This window comes from Macaca thibetana, chromosome 1 (assembly GCF_024542745.1).
Source record: "Macaca thibetana thibetana isolate TM-01 chromosome 1, ASM2454274v1, whole genome shotgun sequence".
Classification (NCBI taxonomy): Eukaryota; Metazoa; Chordata; class Mammalia; order Primates; family Cercopithecidae; genus Macaca; species Macaca thibetana.
The window spans coordinates 30,591,801-30,613,467 of NC_065578.1; the positions used below are offsets into that span (position 1 = coordinate 30,591,801).

A 21,667-nucleotide genomic window follows, 5' to 3' on the forward strand; every position below is an offset into this window, starting at 1 on the left:
AGACACTTGGTTCAGTGGGAACAAAGAAACAACAGGCGCTGCTCCTAATGGCTGCAGTTCTACTCCACGCTCTGCTGGCTGAACCCAGCACCATGGGGGGCCTCAGCCCTCCACTCTGGGGGACTCAGATAAACTGAAGAAAATTCAGGGGAGGTGAACAGGATGCCGAGGGGAGAGATGCTCAGCGAGGGACTGCTCAAGAGCCCAGGGCTATCTGGCCTAGGGAAGGGAGGACTTGGGGAAAATGTGGTATATAGGGCAGGCTCCACTATGTAGAGGGTTGGCATGCAGAAAGGGTGATGTATGTCCTGAGTGGCCCACAGAGAAAACCACAGCCAATGGTGGTGTCTTCAAGATGGCAGAATTTAGAATCCACACCAGGAAGATGTTCTGCCAGTCATGGAGGAAATGGGCTGCCTGGAAAGGCACTGGGTTCTTTGCCTTTGGCGAACCAGAGGCCAGACTCACATGGGGCCTATGAAGGGAATTATAGCTCTGGATAGGGGCTGGCCTCTGGGAACCGGATTTCATCTAATGCTGGGATTCTAGCACTACAGCAGCCCAGAGGAGAATGCAGCTGACCTGGCTAAGCCCGACACACTGCTGGGCCTCACTGACCTGCAAAACAGTCATAGTTACTTCCAACTACCCACTGCAGGGAGGAGAGCCCTGCACAGGGCCTCAGAGCTCTTTATCTCAAAAAGCCAAAAGATAATCACCATTACCCAGAATAAAGCCCCCTGGCAAACTAGAATGTCTGGTGTCTTTGGCTTTTGATTGAAATGTGGTCAGCTCATTACAGACACTCGGTGTAGACTGGGTATTATGCTGATCTAAAGATCTGACTTGCAAGTACAGATGTCTGTGCTTAATAAAAATGGGGGGAAAGTTATGACTTAATAAATGGAGTTTGTCTGGAAGATAAAACTAGGGCCTGAGAAAATAGAAAGGCCAGGCTATGAAGTTTGAGGTAGCTGCTTTCAACCCAGAATGCCTGCCCTAAAACTGCTATGAAATAGCTTCCTGAATAGACCTTCAGGCCATACTGAACTGAACCCGGCAGGGCCCCCAGCTGGCTACCCTACAATTCACTTCCCTCTGGCAGTGGATAGGAGCCCCACATAGGCCATGTCCCCACAAGCTGCTGCTTTCCGCATGGCTGGTGTATAGGATGTACTTAAATAGTCAGTGAAAGAAGGAGTGGATGGACCTGTAGCTGAGAAATCACGGTGGAAAACATGGAACCCCAGAGTTTCATCCTTTTATTGAAGCTTACAATTTCACTGGACTTTTGGCCCCAAATGAAAAAAAATGCAAATTAAAAAAAGTATTGGCAGAGAGAGGTGCCCACTGTCCCCTGGAGACTGAAGCCGAGCAGGGCATGGCAGGCAAGTGAGGGGTCCCAGCCGCGGAGGCAGAGCCTGGCCAGAGGGGCCCAGGGAGCAGATTTGTCTGAGCAGGGCCAGCCTCAGGCAGTTAGAAGTTAACACACAAGGATTTATGGGTGTGGCGGAATCCAAGCCACTGGTCCCATGGGCAGATCTCTCTCATGCTTGGTCAGATTCCACCTTGGAGAAAATGGGCTCGTGTGACAGGATGGCCTGGTGAGGGAACACAGGTAGTAACGATAATGGGCCAATGAACACTCACCACTGGCATCAGGGTGGAGCTCAGCTGACTGGACACTAACTCCATTACAAGAACCTGCTCCTGGTGCCAGGCTGTGCCACTCAACTGCTCATGGCCATCAGGACATTCAACTTCCATCCTCTCCTCCATCAGGCCCCTATCTGTGTGGCCTTAGCCCCGGTCCTCACTATTTGGTGGCTATGATGCAGGACTCTCAACCCTCTTTTGGAACAGTGTTGCATCAAGCAAGGGAGAATGTTCTTCTAAAGGGACAGGAAAAGAAGAGATGTCCACGTACTTCTCTCACTCTAAGAAGCCAGGAAAGGTCCCTGGTGCACTCCACTCTCCACAGATGGGTTGGGTCATAGCATCCGAGAAGCTGTCATGGTGACGAAGTCCTCGAAGCTGAGCCGAATGTTGCCTTGTACAGCTGTGTCCTTCTCCCGGAAGGCCTCTGTCAGCACCTGCAGCTGTGTGCACACCTGGATGAAGCGGTCCAGCTGCATGGCAGGATTGGCAGAGCGTGGGCAGTAGCGGGAGACCAGAAGCTGGGTGAACTGGGGGCTCAGGTTGTAGCCCATTTGGGACAGAGCTGGAGAAGAGGGGCACATAGACCAGACACACAAAAACCTGCCATGAGCACCTCCATCAATCAGCAATACTGGATCACAGCAGTTCAAGGAACTTCGAGAGGACGGGCACAGAAGCATAAAGAGGGCAGAGAAATCCCAAGGGTCTAAGATATCAGGAACACAACAGGGGCCCTGTCTGGATGCTACCCTTAGGTGGAAGGCCCTCATCCCTCTTTCTCCCAGTCTCCATTATTGTCTCTTCAACTGAGGCTCATGGGATTCCAGAGATGACAACGGACTATCCACAATCATCTCTGACTCATTTGCATTCCAAAAGGAAGCCTGAGCTCCCAGGACCACCCTGCTTGGGGCAGACATCAGAGGCAGCACAGCAGAGGTATGAGGACCCGCTCTGGAGTCAGCCCCTGGGCAAGTTGCTTAGCCTCACTATCCCTATCTTATCATCTCTAAAATGGGGATAATACTTAACTTGTAGGTTCTAGCAAGGATTAAAATGGGTAAAGCTACTTAGCACAGTGACTGGCACATAAAAAGCACTCAGTAAGTGCTATTTTAATAAAGTCACCGCCACTCCAAGGTCTCTTGGAGCATCCTGTCTCTTCACTGGGATGCTTGCTTCCTTCCTTCCTCTGTTCATAACTTACCAGGCCAGGCTAAAACCTCAACTCTCCATTTGTTATGCAGGCCCTTAGGCAGGTTACCCACACTAAACCTCAGTTTTCTCACCTGTAAAAGGGAGATAACAAGGGATTCTTAATTGAAGGGTGTGGAATTATAAATAGTACCTAGCACATGGGAAGAATGAATCACATAAGCCTATTAAAAATAGCAAGCATTCAGTAAATATCTGTTTTGCTGTGGTTACTATCACCCTTACTAATATCCATGGCAAAAGCTGGCAAGAGTAGGTCATTACTATAGGCCATCTCCCCTCCCTTCTGCTGGGGGCAGATGTGGTGCACTCACTCCTGTCCACAGACCTCCTTAGTCTGAATGAAATCCACAGCCTGGGCAAAGGACTAGACTCTCTGGGGAGCCCTTTCTCCCTCCTGGGTGGCAAAGCTCCCTCTTGGGTCCTCCCCCCCAACCTCTTACTAACCTGCCTGAGCCCAAACTGTGGCCTCCTGCCTTACAGAGTCAGTTTGGAACCAGACCTGGGGCTGTGGCCTCAGGTCATCTTCCCCAACTGCAACTTTCAGAGTGCTCGGGGTCCCAAAGTTGGGAGAGAAACTGCCCACTAGCAGGGGTGGCAACAGACCCATCTTTCTGAGCCCTGTTCAGGACTCTTTCCATTCTACATGCTAGAAACTGGAGAGGAAGGAGTCACCTCAGCCACACACACTGGTCTCATAGCCCTTAAGGTGCCAATTTTCCATCCTTAAGGCTCCCTGTGGCTGGGCCCATCTCACCCAGCACTCCAGGGTCCAGCCCTGATTCTGGACCCAGGTGTTTCCTTGCCCTGGATCTTGGCTCAGTGCCCCAACTGGGTCACAGAAGGGGTGAGGGACACAGGCCTGCACTGAGAACAGCATTCTGTAGTGCAGGTGGACATTCGGTAGCAAGAGGAAATCCCTTTGTGTATCTTAGGGTGTAAAGAGAAGAGTCTAGCTCTGTCCTGCCCATCGTGCCCCAGCCATGACCCGCACCTTGCTGCAGCTCTGTGTAGCTAATGGAGCCCGAGCGGTCCCGGTCATACTGCTGGAAGAGGTTCTTCCACTGCTGGATGAATTTCCACAGGGCTGAGAAGCCGTAGACATCGATGCGGCCTGACTTGGTCTTGTCAAACATGTCTGAAGGTGAGGAGGGAAAGGAGGGAAGGAAGGCTTCAAGACTGAAAGCCAAGGGTCCCCCTCAGGCCCCACTGAGGCAGCCCTTCTCCCCAGGCTGGAGTAGGCGACTTCACAGAACCAAGGCCTAGGGCCTAGATGCTTGCACCTGAGACACCCACATCAAGCGTTGCACCGTCCTACTACTCTGGACACCTTTAGCCCCACCCCATCCAGAACTGCATTTTCTCTGCAGCCTTGGCACCTGACCCCTCCCTGCTGTTTCCTACCAGGGGAGGGAGAACCATTCTACAGAAGAGGAAACTGAGTTAGCCTGTAACTAGGCAGGGTCTAGAACTTAAGAAAGATCTCAGGAAAAGAGCTCTCAGTCTAGGGGATCTCACCCTGAACCTAGCTTCCTCCCCACAGTCCTCCCTGGTCAATGAATTTCTCTTCAGAATGTCTACCTACCCAACTACTGTACACTATCAGGTGGCTCTGCCCCAGCTCGGGCCCAAGGGCAAGGCGGAGACTCACTTATCATCATGAGGCAGGTCTCATCATTGAATGAGGACCAATTGCAGTTGACCAGGGCCTGCTTTAGCTCCTTCATGGAGATATAGCCACTGTGATCTGAGTCCACCGACTGGAACCAGGAGTAGGCCTCAGGATCCACATTGGGAGGGGCGCCACCTGGAGGAAGGGGTGTGAAGGCCATCAACAGAAATGCCAGGAAGGGCCAGCCTCAGTAACTTCCTGGCTACAGGTTTTTCCTACACACAAAGCCTCACAAATTCACCTTCCCTGTCTTCCACCAAGCTGACATTCTTACTCTGATGGAAGAGGACTTTCAGTGAAGATTCATGAGTATTTGCAGTTGATTTCTATTCCATGAGTCCTCTGGAGTTCTTGTATAATGTTCCACTACTCTTAATTGATTTTATGTTTTTAAGGAACAGGGACCTATACTCCTGTAGCATTTCAAGAATTCTCTGGAAAAGGTGAACTGCGAGATGGGGGGGAATGGGGGGTAGATAAAAGTGTAGAAGTGGCCAGGCGCGGTGGCTCACGCCTGTAATCCCACCACTTTGGGAAGCCGAGGCAGGTGGATCACCTGAGGTCGGGAGTTCGAGACCAGCCTGACCAACATGGAGAAACCCCGTCTCTACTAAAAATACAAAATTAGCCAGGCGTGGTGGCGCATGCCTGTAATCCCAGCTACTGGGGAGATGGAGGCAGGAGAATCTCTTGAACCCGGGAGGTGGAGGTTGTGGTAAGCCAAGATCACGCCATTGCACTCCAGCCTGAACAACAAGAGTGAAACTCCATCTCAAAAAAAAAAAAAAAAAAAAAAGGTGTAGAAGCTGGTAAGTCTGTCTATCTTAGGACACTGAGTTAACTGGCCACAATAAGGGTCCCTTCACACAAAGATAGCCATGGGCAGTTGTGGAAGACAGAAACCACTGCCTAGTACCAAAGTTCAGTAAGGACAGACGGAAAAAGATCTGCTTGACTTAGGGATTAGTCTGACCTCCTTGGGAAAATCCAGGCAGGTTCTACCCATCATCCTAAAACATCGGTGTCATAGGGGAGCAAGGGCCACAGCCCTGGGGCAGGAGAGATTCTGTAACATGTTTGATCTGTGTAGTTTGTATAGAAGAGCTCAGGCTTTGGAATCAAAGCAGACCTGGATTCAAACCCTAGTTCTGATCTTTACTAGCTTATGTGACGTTAGGCAAAATGTTTAATTTTCTGAATAATGACTTCCACGTTTCTAAAACGAACCCATTTCCCCAGAATCGTTGTGATGATTAAATGAGATAACAGTAAAATAAAATCCTCAGCAAAGAGCCTGGAATGTGTGTATTCTGAGATATTTTCACAGAAAAACGAATATTTAAACTGAGTTTCTCCCCATGGTAGGCTATATTATCGTCTCCTGGCTAATAATCTCTAGCCAGGAGACACAGTCTGCACACCCACAGACATTGTACTAATATGGTACAATGGTTGAAAAGGCCAGTTCAATAATCTATTATTAGATTATTTGCTAATCTCCCCTTCCCTATAAGAGCATTGTACATCCTCTCCTACTGCCTGGTGGCTTGCAGAGGGGCATCCATTCCCATCCTACTGATGTCAGTCTTGATCAGGGGGTGCTCTGGCCAAAAGAATGCAAGTGGGCAAGACATACAGTACTTCAGAGACACTTTTAGAGGCATTGTGCATTCCTGCCAGCTCTCCTGCTCTTTCTCTCTGCCACAAAGATAACATATCCCAAACAGGAGCTGCTCCTTCAGCATGGATCCCTGAATGAAAACACACACGGAACAGAAACTTAACAGCCAACTAACAGTTGCTGACATATAAGCAAAAGAAAGTAAGCATGAGCAAGTAATACAAACAAATGCTTGCAACAAAACTAGCTGACAGACTTCTCATTTTAAGGACACACACTGAAGCTGGAAGCAAGGTGCTAAGGTGCCAGAGACCAGGCTGCCTGCACACCCACAGGAAGGACAAGGGCTGGCCATGGATAACTCAGAACCACATCAAGAGGTACCCAGAGTCCAAGATCACTACTTACCCTGTCCATAAGGCCCAGGCTGCTGGGCACCATAGGAACTTGGAGGTGGCTGACCATAGGGGCCCCCTGGAGCTGCACCGCCATATGGTCCTCCTGGAGTTCCAGAGGGGAACATGCCAGGACTGGGGTGTCCATAAGGCCCTCCACCAGCTGGTGGTCCATAAGGCCCTCCAGGGGCAGGACCCCCATAACCACCAGGGGGTAGCCCACTGCCATACTGCCCTCCACTATTGGGGGGTCCAGGGTAGTAGCTACCCGGAGGGGCTCCTGGTGCTTGTCCTGCAGCTCCTGGGCAGCCCTGTAGGAAGAGCAAGATTATCAGTCAGAATGATGAGGCCAGAAACTAGGCAGAGTATGGCACTTCACAGCCATAAAGCACTTCCACCACCATCCTTTCAACTGATCCTATAGGCAGGGTTGGAATTACGATCTCACTGCTCAGGTGGGTAAACTGAGGCTTCCAGAGGAGCAACGAGTTACCCAAAGTCACACTGCCAATGACTTGCAGAATCAGGGTTGAAATCCTCCTTTCCTAACTCTCCTTTCCTGCACACCAAAGGGTGGGATCCTGTCTAGTTTGTTACTTTATCCCCAGCTCCCAGTGTAGAATGGATGCTCAGTAAATATTTCCTGTATGAATGAATAGGCAAATGAATCAAACAGAATTCTAAATGTCCATCCTGTGGTACTCCCATCTCTATTTGCAGAACTCATGGGGCAAATGTAGTCTCTAACACACACCCCTGACCCTCATCAGGGACAAATGACATAGCTATAGCATGGATTCATCCACAGCATGTCTTCCTTACCCTAATGTAAAAACATTTCCCTATCCTCACTCACAACTCTGTGAGGCAGGCAGGGGAGACCCTATTTCTAAGGCAATATGATACAGTGGTTTAAACGGCCAGTTCAACAGCCAGGCGTGGTGGTTCACACCTGTGTAATCACAGCACTTTGGAAGTCTGAGGCAGGAAGACCGCTTGAGCCCAGGAGTTAGAGACCAGCCTGAGCAACACAGAAAAACTACATCTCTACTAAAAAAATACAAAAATTAGCCAGGTGTGGTGGTGTACACCTATAGTCCCAGTGACTCAGGAGGCTAAAGTGGGAGGCTCACCTGAGCCTGGGGAGATCGAGGCTACAGTGAGCCATGATCGCACCACTGTACTCCAGCCTGGGTGACAGAGTAAGACCCAGTCTCAAAACAAACAAACAAACAAACAAAAAACAACCAGTTCAAGAGTTCAAGTTCAGGTTCTGCCACTTACTAACTGGACTGACTTATCCTCTCTAAGCCTCAATATCTTCTGCTGTAAAATGGGAATAATAAAGCTACCTCTCAGGTTAGTTTGTGAATGAAATGAGGCCAGTCATGACACACGGCCTGGCACAGATTAAGCACTCAATAAACACTATTAATAATAGCCTCCTACAGAGGACAAGACTCAAGTCCAGGGAAGTCACACACAGGCTGTGTGGAGGGGCTGGGACCAGAACCTGGGTCTCTTGGCTCTATGTCCAGGGCATCTGTGCATTAGAACATACACGGGGGCATTCCCTCTCTCATCCATCTTCCCACACCAATAGCCAGGGATCCCTGAGGCTCGGAGTGTTCCACTCCATCTCCCTAAATGGCTAGCACAGGATGCAGCAGAGCACAGCCCCAACACATCTGCAGACAAGCTGAACTCAAGGGCACAGAGAGCAGCTAGGCCCAGCTCCAAGGATGGCACCATCTAGATATGTTCTAGATCAAGCTGTGAGTGCACCAGTGGCCAAGCTGCCGAGAGCCTGCGCTTTCTCTTTTTGTTGTGTTTGATGGCTTGAGATAATTACTCTTGAGGCTAAGGCCAAATTCATGAGGTTTTTTGTGGGGAGAGCAGGAAGCAGGCCCTGTCACCTCCCCGACTCAGCAATCCTTGGGAGCTTTTCCTCCCTAGAAGCTGTCAGAGCTACTATACTAGCAAGACTCCTTCACAGACAAGAATGGGTCAGACAGATCTCAATTTAAAACTCTGCTCCCATCAGCTGAGTTCATGACTGTGGGCCTGTGGCTTCATCTCTCTGAGCCTGCTTCCTCACAAATAGAACAATTCCTTCCTCATTGGACTGTTCTGCAGAGTATAAGAAATAAATGCAGCAAAATTCTGTTTAATTTTTAGCTAAAGAATCCTTTGATAACCAACCTGGGCAACACAGTAAGATCCCACCTCTACAAAAAAATTTTTTAAATCAGCCGGGCATGGTGGTACACCGGTAGTCCCTGTTACTCGGGAGGCTAAAGCGGGAGGATCACTTGAGCCTGAGTTGGAGGCTGCAGTGAGCTGTGACTGTGCCACAACACTCCAACCTGAGTAACAGAGAGAGACCCTGTCTCCAAAAAAGAAAAACGAAAAAAGAGAAAGAAAGAATCCTTTGATAAAATAAATAAAACTAACACAAGAAAGTTGCTCTGGCTGAAGTAAGGTAGGGGCTCCAGAGCCCTACCATATGGAACCCCCTTCCCTTGCTAGATTCTGAGGGGCTCTGAAGAACCCTCACAGCGACTGAAAAGACAGTCTGAAAACCACTCACATAAGAAAAATAGTTTTTACAACAGTGCCTGGCATAAAGCAAATGATCAATAAGTCATAGCTGCTATTGTTATATTAATTACTATTATCAGCAAAATCCTGGGCCAGGTGAACTGTGGGGGGTGGGGTATAAAGGAGAGTGAAGCAATCTGAAGGAGCTCACAGTTAACAGGACTTAATATGTAGACACTGTGTAATGTCTAACAAAACAGCATAAGGAAAATAGGTGTTTGAAATGGAGACATAAGTCATGTGCCACAGGGCTGCAAAGGAAGGAGAGCAAAATCAGGGAGTGTTTCCATGAGAGTGGCATTTGAGCTAGGGCTTAGAGAACGAACAAGATTCCCAAGGGGTTGGAGAGGTGTGATAAGAGAAATACCCAGAAGACAAGTCACTTAACCTAACCCCCTCATTTGACAGACGGGGAGGAGGGAGGGACTTGCCCAAGTCATGCTGTGAGCTGGAAGCAGAGACAAGGCTGGACCACTCCTCTGCACCCAAGGACTCTCCCTGCCTCCTGCTACAGTGCTCTTTCCTTAAGCAATAGGGCTCAGGATTCTAGCATAGGATGGAAAGGGAGTGGGGACTTTACAGAATCTGGGCAACCCAAAGAACAGGCCAGACACGAAGCCAGAAGTAGCTGCCCCACTATAAGCCCTGTGAACAAAGCTATAAACTGCATCTGGCACCTAGGAAACCACCTATAAACCACCCAAGAAACACCCCCAGGCCAACAAAGCAGGTGCGCCAGGCAGGTCTCCTGCCATTCCGGCTACTGTAGTCTCGCAGCAATTAAACCCTTTCCTTTCCGTCCCGCATTAAAGACCTCCTCTGTAGTTTACAAAGTACTTTCACAAACACAAACACTACTGGCAGAATCTTGCCAATGACCTCCTAACAGAAAAAAGGATGATGTTAGTTGGCCTCTTTTACAGATGAAGAAACTAAGCCACAGAGCTGTTAAAGGACTTCATTTGGCACACATTTTCAGAGTGACGATATCGTACTAGGCTCTGTGGTAGATCTGAGGACACAACTAAATGAAGTCCTGTCCTTAAGGAGCCCACAGAAAATTGTGATACAATCTGATCAGTGCTATTCAGAAAAATCTACTTATGTGCTATCAAGGAAGCTTAGATGGAGGACTTTGTGCTGTTTGAAGAATGAATAAATAAACAACGCATGAGGTGGATCAAGGAAAGCTTCCTGGAGGAAGTGGCAGTGATATTGGAATTGGTCCTTGAAGGATGCACAGGCATTCTCCAAAAGGCAGGCAGGGAAGGACACTCCAGACAGAAGGGAGAAGAAAGACAAAGGCACAGACTTCAGAGTGAGCATAGTGCATTCAGGGAATGAGTTAACCTGCAGAGCCAAGAATGCCTTGTGAACCCAGAAAGGCAGGCCCTTTATACACTCCTTGACCAAGCACCTCTCCCACTGCATTTCAGTTAGCTGTGAGGTATCAGTGTCTAAGAGTAGTTTCTGTCTGTCTAGCATCTTCCCCATCCAACAGTAAGCTCCCCAGGGACAGACACTGGGCCTCACTCATCATGGTACCCCAGGGCCCAGCACAGTGCCTGGCACCTGCAAGTCTCCACAAATATTTGAACAAATGAACACCACTCTAAAGAGTTTGGTTGGGGCTTTATGCCAGAGAAAACAGAGCACTATAGAAGGGTTTCCAATAGGAGAGGAACGTGATCAGAACCTTGGTTTAGGGAAGTAGCCAGCAGCGGTGTGGAGGATGAGCCAGCGAGGGAGGCAGTAGCCCAGGTGTTGGGCAGGCAGGGCATGAACCAGACAGCACACTGGGGGATGAAGAGAACGGAATGGATTCTGAAGCTATTTCAGAGATAGACCAGACATGACTTGGTGACTAATTAGATTAGGAAAGAGTGAGGAGTGAGGAAAGTGTTTAGAATGACTCGGGTTTTTCTAGCTTGCACAAGATGAAGGAGGTGGAGCCAACTGAGACAGAATCCAGGCTACACAGGAAGTTTGGGGAAGAAGATGAGGTGGTCCCTGCCTCACAGAGGGTCACCCAGTGTCACTGAGTTGTCAGCAAAGGTCTGAACCAGAAATGAAAAACAGCGTCCCTGACTCCATGTTCTTTTACACTACTCCATGCTCCCAGCCCTTTTCAGAGCTTTTCCAAGAGTTATTTCATACCGATAAACACAAGATTGTGAAGTGGGAGAAAAAAGACAGGAAGAGTTCAGTAACTGCAGCTTCTGAAGCAACACAGAAAAACTATCTCTAGGGCTCTGGCTGATTGCAAATAAGCTACATCTGACGCCCTGGGGGAGCGGGGGGCAATGAACATTTACTGAGGCTCTGCTAGGGGCTTCCAGTTCAATCAGCTCTCACTGATCCTCAGTCCTGTGAGGTAAACACTATCATCTCCATTTTGCAGATGAGAAAATTAAGGGGCAGAGAGTTTAATACCATACCTGAGATCATGTAGCTAGAATGGGTGAGTTGGGATTCCAGTCAGGGTCTGCATGACTCTACACTACCCCCTCCTGTTTGTTCACTCAATAAATGAGTGAGAGCCTAGCATGTGTCTGTGCGAGGGATTGTGCTAAATATAATGAATTTCTACCGCGGACAGAGGTAGAGGGGGAAGGCTGGATTAGGTGATCTCTCAGAGCCTTCAAGCCCAGAAATCAGGGAGTCTCAGGAAAATCTTATTCTTTCTCATCCCAGCACCTAGACCCAGTTCGAGAGCCACATTTCGTAACACCCCAAAGATTCTTCAGTCCAACCTCTCAGTTAATAATGGAATCTCTGTAGCACCACGTGGAATCTCTACTTGCACTCGTGCAAGCAGTAGGGAGCTTACCTCCTCCCAAATAACCACCTCAGAAAGTCCTGGGTTTTTTTTTTTTTTTCTTTCCAGTTCTGAGGACTCACTCTTCTAACCTCAAGACCCTGTAAAGCTCAAAGGTATCAAAGGCTGTTCCAAGCTGAGCTCTGACGACGAATGGAGGAGGGAGCATTGCAAAGACAGGTCTGCACCCCAGAGCTACTCTTCAAGTGCATGGGAGGAGGTGGGAAGCCCAAACTAAGGGGTTAAACAATCACTAGACAAAAGGAATGGTTCAAGCATTCACCAGCAGAGCCACGTGAAATAGGAGAGAAGTATGCAACCAATAAACAATGAGCCAAGAACCATCCCCAGACTTCAATTACCTCTGTGCTCACACTTTCAAATCTTTCCAGCTTCATCACTCCGGAGCTACAGACCAGCAGCCTCCTGGACCTTCCCTCCAAACCCATGCCTCCCTGTGTTCTCATCTCAGTGAATGGGGCCCCTTTCCGCCTAATCATACAAACCTAAAGCCTTAGTGCCCTCCTGGGAACCTCCTCCTTCTTCCTCTCTGTCACCTTACTTAGGCACCAAGTTTTCTCAACTCTACCTCCTACGTGCTTCTCAAATCTCCTCTACCAGGTCACAGTTCTCTTTAGCCTAGATTACCTCAATAGCGTCAAAACCGGTATCCCTGCTTCCTGTTTCTCCTGCTTCAATCCATTCTCACAGCACCCCACGGTGAGCGCTCTGAAGTACAAATGGGACAAAACACTTCACTGGCTCCCTCCCTACTCTTAGGATGAAGCCACACTCCCCCAAAACGCACACAAGTCCCTTTGGGATCTGGCCCTTGCTTACCTTTCTAGTCTAATTTCCTACCCCTTTCCCCCACATCACTACAACTACACTGAACTTCTTAAAGTTCCTCCAAAATCCTAGGCTGTCTTACTTGCTTCCTGGGCTTTGTGCAGCTATTTCCTCCACTGGAATATCATTCCTTTCTTCACTCAGCTAAGTTCTACCAGTGATTCAGTTTTTGGCTTAAATATCACCTCTTTTTAAAAAGGCTTGATGTACCCCTAGACTGAGTTAGGTATCTCACTCTCCGGTGCTGTACCTTACACTTACTCCCATTTAATACTTATCACATTGCCTCTTCAATCTGCATAACTGCATTACTCCTCCACTTGGGAGTATTCTACATGCCCAACACCATACCTGGCACTTTACATGGATTATCGTATTTAATCTTTAGAGTAATTCTGAGGTATATACTACTATGACTCCATTTTAAAGAAGGGAAAACTAGTCCAGGCATGGTGGCTCATGCCTGTAATCCCAGCACTTTGGGAGGCTGAGGCAGGTGGATCACCTGAGGTCAGGAGTTTGAGACCAACCTGGCCAACATGGCGAAACCCCATCTCTACTAAAAATACAAAAAAAATCAGCCAGGTGTGGTGGCGTGCGCCTGTAATTCCAGCTACTTGGGAAGCTGAGGCAGGAGAACTGCTTGAACCCGGGAGGCAGAGGTTGCAGTGAGCCAAGATTGTGCCACTGCACTCCAGCCTGGGCGACAAAGCGAGACTCTGTCTCAAAAATAAATAAATAAATAAAAATGTTTTTTTTAAAAAAGGGAAAACTGAGTCTCAGATTTTTGCAACAAACTTCTGCAAAGGAGTGGCAAACCAGGGATTTGACACCAACTCTCTCTGGCTTCAGAAACTAAGCTCTTAAGCACTGAAATCCACCAAGGTGGTTCCCCTATAAGACCAAAGGGTGCCTGAATTTTACTACTCCAATACCCAGTCCCTGCTTGGGTACCCTGGACTGGAAGCAGTGGAAAATTACAGGAATTCTGACTCCTAACAATAGGCTGGAATCCTCCAAAGCTATGTAGTGGGTGGAGGGGAGGCAGCACTGACTGAGATGCTCTAAAACAACCGGTTTCCTTTCTTAGAACACCTGAGACCAGGAGGCGGACAAGGGTATGGTAGGAAAAAAAGCAACATTTCTTTTTCTATTCCAGACTCCTCTCTCTGTGCTCCTTTTCAGTATTTCACTCCAAGAATAGCCCAGGCAGCATAGCATGAGAGCAGTCACAGCAGCAAGAGCTGCCACCAGACACTGGCATGTACTAGGCACTAGCAACGTGCCAGGCTCCCTGCATTTCAACCTCATTTTAGCCCTTTTCACAGGTATTATTTCTCCCTTTATATAACAGTTGAGGAAGCAGAGGCTTAGAGCCCTTAGTTTGTCCAAGGGTATATAACTATTAACACAGCTAGAATTCTAGCACAGTTCTGTCTAACCTGTCACTGTTTTTAGGATGCACACAAATTGTCCCTAATGCTTATTAGTATGTAGATTCCTGGGTACAGAACAGGTCTGAAGCGGGACCCGAAAGCGTGCTTTCTTAAACAAGCTCTCAGGTGATTCTGTGGCAGAAGACCAGCCACTGGGAAACAAGGCACTATGAATGTTTTCTCAGCCTGTGTTGCTCAGAAATACTAGAGTCACAAAAAGTGACCAGACATCTGAAAAGAAAGAGGGAAGGGGGAGTTTCTATGGTTAAATGTGTTTAAGAAATACTGCATATTATATTCCTTTCTGGAAGATTTACCATGTACATTAGCAAATTAAGAATTTTGAAATTGTTTGTGGTCAACAAACTTATTCAGCTATACTTAAAGAAGAGTATTTCCAAAACTTTAGTTAACTACAGAATCCTCCTATATTAACAATATCTATTAACACCTCACAAGACTCAGCAAACGGAACGGACTTTAGGAAACAACTGCTATGTTACACTTTCTCCTAACTCCAGCCTGCAGTGGCCTCTTTCCTACCTCTCTCTACGGATGCAATAAGAGAAGTCCTAAGCTCTGATCATGGCCTCACCCTCACTTACTACATGTGACTTTTGGGAAGCCACTTAACCTCTTTGGGTTTGTTCCTTAGCAGTTAATTAGGGGTAATAATACCTGCTTGCCGATAGAGCCTTCGTGATTAGGATAATGGAGGTCCGAATACTGTGTAACCCGTACAAGACTGCACTCTTTGGAAGGGCTGTTACATCTTTTGGCATGTGACTATACTCAGCTGAGCACTGTGTAATATACCAGTTGACCTTGTTTTCCCAAATTTCCCGCACGGGTTTCATCTCCTAAATAACTGTGCGATCGCAGGCCTCTGTGGGCTTCATTTCCTCCTCTGTAAAATGAGGGGTCTATTTTGAGGACCCTCCGGGCACTGGCCTTTTAGAAGTCTAGTAAAAATCAAAATGCTAAAGGGCAACACTTGTTACACCTCACTATGTACCAAACGCTTCGTAAGCATCACCTCCTGACTCTCCACAATAGCTTTATGAGGCAGATCCTATTATTCGGCCCTATTTTACAGGAGGATACTTGGACTCAGAAAGGCAAAACATCTTGCTCAAGGGCTCACAACTATTTAGGTAGTAGAGCTAAGGTATGAACCTACCTCTGACTCCAAAGTGCACTTCAACACCCTACTATCACCCAACAAACAATTCTGGCCACAGAATCACCTTGCTGTGGTATTCCTCACTGAATATACGCTGGGGAAGAGGAATCTGAAGGCAGCCCGGGTTCTGACCTCGGCCCTGCTGCCTAACTGCCTGGTGACTTCAGGTAAGTTCTGTGTCTTCTCGGGGTTCACTTTTCTACATGCGAAATGGCGGTGCTGAACTAAGTCAGTGGTCAAACCAGCTCACTTGTGTTGCCTGCTACGACCAAAGTTTCCTGATGACTCTGATGCAGTGTGGGGTGGGTCTGGAAGCCTGGATTTTTAACCGACGCCCCAAACTAGATCGACGGAACCAGAACTCGAAACATCCGGTCATGGCTGATGCCCCCGCCCAAGGCCCCCGTGGGGGCCTTGGGAGGCTGTGGAGCCCAGGCCAGCGCCAGCCTGGACCTGTGGGGTCCAAGGTCCCCAAATCCTCGCGTGAGCGACGTCAAAGGGGACGCGACACGACCTCGCGAATGTGCGGTCCTTCATGACGTGAGCCGGGCGCGACCGACGGTCTCTTTTCGGTTCTCTACAGCGCGAGGCCTCGCTGAAGCGAACCCATCGTGGGAAGGGCGCGGAGAAAGCGGGGGAAAAGAGCAGGAGGGCGCCGGGCCTGCGCTTGGCACGGCCGCTACCTGGATTCGCGGGTCCCTCACACACTCACCTGCCGGTACGGATAGCTGGCCATGGCGATTCTGACGTCACACGCAGGCAAGGGGTGGGGCTTTCCGCTCTCAAACCCGCCCCTCGCCTCGGTTTTGGGGCTGGGCCCGCATCTGACTGGACGTCCGCGCCTGTCAATCTTGGGCGCAATCGGCCGACGGAAGTGACGATCGGGCGGTGGGCGGATGCCTACCCGAGAGACCAGGGGAGCTAAGTGACTGATGGAGCTTCCAAAAGTCTTGGCCGCTGTGCCGGCGCTAATGTTCCTCCCTTTTCTGAGCTGGAGTGGGCCCAAGCGGTGGTCAGGTTGGGATATTTAGTGAGAAGCCTGGGTGGGATGTCGCTGCGGTAGCCATGTTATAACCTGGCAAGTGGGACGCATGATAGTGACGTAGTTGCTGGCGTAGCTCCTGAGTTTCCGCGGAGGAGCCGCGGGAAAGGAGAGGAGGGGGCGGGCGGTTCCCCTGACAAGGTGGGAACCCACCGACTCTTCCCGGTAGGGAGAGGCAATGGCGGAATTGCTTTTCTAATGTCAAAACACTGGGTACCAGTTAGTAGCCTTGTAGTGGGATACAGATCTGTGGTCTTTGGAGAAAAAAATCCCAGACCGTTAGAGTTGAAGGAAAATTGAATTATCTAGTGCCTCTTTCTTCATAAATGGGGAAACTGAGGTCCAGAGAGGCAATTGACTTGCCCTAGCTCACAGTGGGTGGCCTAGAACCGGGGTCAATGGATGTCCAGTTCTCAGCAGGGAAGTCTAGGTCGTTCCCCATCGCAGGTCAAATCCTGGTGACTGAGTGATCTCAGCACCATGTACTTGCCACTCAGTGGTTCCGGTTGTACAGTTATTTGTGTGCTTATTTGATTACTTTGTCAAGTTCTTCCAGGTGGGCTAGGGTTTTGTCTGTTTTTGCTTGTCATTATAACTCCAGTATCTAGTACAGCGACTGACACGATTATTACGAAGTGTTATCCAGCCTAGCCCATCTATCTAACCAAGTGCACTTTCCAAAATCACAGTGCTGATCATGCCACTTACCCATTGCACAGCCTACAACGGATGCTGTTCATCCACGCCTACAAAATAAGGCCCAGTCTCTTCATTCTGGCACTCCAGGCCCCTTCAGAATCTGGCCCAACCTCACCTTTCCAATCTTACCGCCCCTTCTGCTACTCTGTATTTCTGTGCTCAGTTCCACCATTCAGCACTTCTGCTTTGGAGGGAGGATCTTTGTTTTATCACTTTCTAACCGTATCACCTTTGGCAAGCTTTGTTTTTTTTTTTTTTCAAATTTCCAACTTTTATTTTAAGATCAGGGGTATATATGCAGGATGTGGTTTGTTACATAGGTAAATGTGTGCCCTGGTGGTTTGTCGCACAGATCATCCCATCACGTAGGTATTAAGCCCAGCATCCATTAGCTATTCTTCCTGATGCTCTCCCTCCTCCCACCTCCCCCTACCCTCCGACAGACTCCCGTGTGTATATGTGCTCTCTTCATTCAGCTCCCACTTATAAGTGATAACATGCAGTGTTTGGTATTCTGTTTCTGTGTTAGTTTGCTGAGGATAATGGCTTCCAATTCCATCCATGTCCCTGCAAAGGACATGATCTCATTCCTTTTTGTGGCTGCATAGTATTCCTTGGTGTATATTTACCACATTTTATTTAGGCAAGTTATTTAACCTCTCTAAATTTCAGCTTTCTTAGCTGACAGGAACACATGTGTAAATTTGAAAATGAGCTTATTGTACCTGCTCATGCCCTAGACTTAGGTTCAAACCACTCCTTTCACCTGGACCAGCAGCCCTCCCATCTCCTGTCCTGCAAGTCTTAGTTCCAATTCCATTCTCCACCTAACCCTCCCACATTCCCCTTAGCTCCAGAGTTAGCCACTCTCTCTCTCTTGCCACTCCCCCTTTGCACTTGGTACTGTCACTGTGCCATATTCCAGCCTACCTTGTATAAGGGTTTTCTTTTGATGTTTTCCCCAAAACCCATTCCTCTCCATCTCAGAAAATCCACCCAGTCTCTCAGGCCAAAAACCTAAGATCATTCCTGTGTGTCCTTTTTTTCTCCATGCAATCCCCCACCTCCCTCATCTCCATTAGCTCTAATTCAAACATGTACACATCTGCTCTTTTCTCCCTGTTCGTACTATCACTATAGTCCAAGACACTATCATCCGTGCCTGGATCACTACAATAGCCAATTGACTAATGTTCCTGCTCTCACTCTTCTCCGCACACTTCATTTTCTCCACAGGCAGCCAAAGTGGTTATCTTATTCCTTGACTTCAACTCCCTGGGGACTTCCCATCACTCTTAAAACAAAAGCTAAACTCATCCTAATGACATTCATGGCCACACATACCAGCATCTCCAGCCTCATTTCTTGCTGTTGCTGTCCCCCTTGCCTCATTCCAGCCATGCTGGTCTGGTTGTGCCACTCCTGGAATGTACAGAGCTCATTCCTGGATGTTGGCTTTGGCTGATCTCTGACTGCCTGCTCATTCCTGCCTCCAGGTCTTTGGACTAGCTCTTCCCTCTGTCTGGGATATTCTTCCCTTGACTTTTCACCGGTTGGCTTTTCCTTATCGTTCAGGTCTCAGTTAAGATATCACCTGGGGTGGGGGGCATTTCTTGACACTGTACCCCACACATTCCCATCATCTATCTTATTTTTTCATAATACGTGTCACTAGTTGAATTGTCCAATTTGTTTACATGTATATTGTAGAACTGTCATTTTCTTATGTATTCCTTTAACCTCAGCACCTAGAATAGTGCCTAGCATGAATTCAGCGTTAGTAGTTATTATCATCATGTATTGAGTGCTTACTAGGTGCCAGACATTGTGCTAAGTACTATGTGTTGTTTAATTTTCACCACAGTCTTTTGAGATAGACACTATTACCCATTTATAATGAGGAGCTGAGGCTCAGAGAGGTTAAGTGACCTTCCTGTTATCAAAAAGGTAAATGGAACTCAGGCGCAGTGACTCACACCTATAATCCCAACACTTTGGGAGCAGAAGGGAGGACCACTTGAGCCTAGGAGTTCAAAACCAGCCTGGACAACATAGTGAGACGCTGTCTCTACAAAAAAATAGTTTTAAAAAATTAGCCAGGCATGGTGGCATGTGTCTGGAGTCCCAGCCACTCCAGAGGCCAAGATGGGAGGATTGCTTGAGCCCAGGAGGTCAAGGCTGCAATGAGCTGTGTTTGCATCACTGCACTCCAGCCTGGGCATCAGAGAGATTCTGCCTGGGGGGGTGGGGGGAAAGATAAATGGAGAAGTAGGACTTGATCCCAGGTCTGCATTTGTTTTTTTAACTACTCAGTATTTAATAGTAAGTCGTGTCTTCTTTACCTTTCTAACTCCCCAGTTCAAAAAATATTGGTGGAATTGAACTGCAAAACTTCAGAAGGGAAGAAGGTTGAAGGTCAAGGGGGTATATTTGCCTGAGAGAGAACAGTGACAAGCTGGCCTGCAAACTGGAGTCATGTGACACACACTCACTTATTCCATAAACATAGTATCCCATTGAGTTCCCACCTCTTGCCAGGCTCTGTTCTAGGTGATGAGAATCCAGCTCCTATGAGAATTATTTGCCCCCATTCCCCTATGCCCAGCAAAGGGCTTAGGAGAACTATCTGTGGGAGATCTGTGCTATTTCATGGATGGGGCATCCACGTCTTCTCTTAGGGAGTCAGGGACCCGCCAAAGCCAACAGCCGGGGCTGTGCCCCTGAGGACCCACACAGGCCCAGGTATGTTTGTTTTGGAGGGGGCTGGATAAAAGAGAGATCAGGATCTTCCTAAGACTGAAAAACAATCAACTCGCTTCCAAAACCTCAACTACCTGAGGCAGACAGAGGTGGGTGGAGAAGTTCCTGTTATTGTTTCACTTGTAGCCCAAGGGGAAAGCATGGATTCCAGCCTTTTTTTAGAGCACAGAGCACTTTCCTGAGTTGGTGGAAGCCCTGCGGTTGACCCATTAGAGGTGAGGCAGAGCTTGGTAATGAAAGGCCCATCCACTGGAAAATATTGCCTCCCCTAGAGACACAGCCTCCCAAGAGCCACTTGGCTCTGCACCAAGCTTCTGTATGGCTTACTGAGAAGGAATACCAACACCCACCTAATTATTATGGAATTAATTCTCTTTGATTCCAGCTAGATCCAGTTCTGAAATTTAAATTCCAGTTGGATGCTGTGGATCAGAGGATGATTTGCAACTTTCCACAGAAGCAACCGAGGAATGAGAACAGCAGACGTGGCAATTTGGCCACACTTCCCTTCCATTATGGGATCATAAGGAGAGTACATTGACATTGTCTATTCCCATAAACTATTCAGGACAGCCACAAAAAAGATCTAGTCCTTTGGGATCTCCAGCACCAAAAAAAAAAAAAAAAATCCAATGCTGGGCATGGTGGCTCACATCTATCTATAATCCCAGCACTTTGGGAGGCTGAGGCAGGCAGATCACCTGAGGTCAGGAGTTCAAGACCAGCCTAGCCAACATGGTGAAACTCTGTCTCTACTAATACAAAAATTAGCTGGGCATGGTGGCTTACAGGTGTAGTCCCAGCTACTCCGGAGGCTGAGGCAGGAGAATCACTTGAACCCAGGAGGCGGAGGTTGAGTGAGCTGAGATCGCACCACTGCACTCCAGCCTGAGTGACAGAGTGAGACTCCATCCCCCCACCTCCAAAAAAAGAAAAATCTATTCTTGTAAAGGGGTTAACAGACCCCAAATGAAGAAAGAGTCTAGATTCTGTTGAATTTGAGTGACAGAGGAAAATATTATGACAAAAAGGAAGATTTAAATTCCAGAAGCATCAAAGTTTAGATATTTCTCTGCAGAATAAATACACAGCAGCCTTTTCTCCATCTTATTGAGCAGAGGGTTTCTAACTAAGGACCCTCCAGTCCTATCCTTCACACTGCAATCGGCGTACTCGCCACTCGGCAAACCTGACTTGACACACCTTTGTGAGAAACTCACCAGTGGCTTCACACTGTGTCTCCCCTGCTCATGCTCCAAAATCCAACCACACTATTCTGTCTCCCATCACTCAGCCTGCTGCACCCAGTCATTTCTGGGCCTTGGCATGTGCTGTTCCCTCTGCCTGAATCCATCTCTTTGTCTAGACACATTTAGGTTCCCCAGCTGTGCACTCCCCTGGTACCTGGCACTGCCCTGTCATCCCACTTTATTGTAAGTGCTTGTTTAACTGTCTGCTCTCCCTGTGGACACTGTGGGGGCAGGGACCATATCTGTGTAGTTTGCCTTGGGATCCCCAGAGCCTTAGTACAGTCCCTGGGACAAAGTGGGAAAAGGAATGGATTCATCAAGTTAGACTTTTCCAATCTGAATGATCTGTGTGCTGCCTCGAAAGTCTGGAGTAGATTAAGAAGTGAAGACAGAAGGATAATGGGGTTGGAATGTGCAAAAGCTGCCTAAGAGGAATGGACGACACTTGCTTTCTCTTCAACTTACCC

The 21,667-nt window shown here is 48.2% G+C and overlaps 2 protein-coding genes across 2 annotated transcripts in view; both read right to left on the reverse strand.

Annotated features, from left to right (window-relative positions):
* Nucleotides 1–21,667, reverse strand: part of FABP3 (fatty acid binding protein 3) — a 263,378-nt gene that overhangs the window by 238,442 nt on the left and 3,269 nt on the right. The window lies entirely within an intron of this gene.
* On the reverse strand, nucleotides 1,247–16,552 carry PEF1 (penta-EF-hand domain containing 1). The gene is made up of 5 exons (XM_050795953.1): nucleotides 16,162–16,552; nucleotides 6,576–6,873; nucleotides 4,526–4,681; nucleotides 3,869–4,012; nucleotides 1,247–2,221 (listed from the first exon to the last, which is right to left on the reverse strand). Exons 1-5 carry the CDS (start codon nucleotides 16,183–16,185, stop codon nucleotides 1,992–1,994), a joined length of 852 nt encoding a protein of 283 aa, XP_050651910.1. The 5' UTR covers nucleotides 16,186–16,552; the 3' UTR covers nucleotides 1,247–1,991.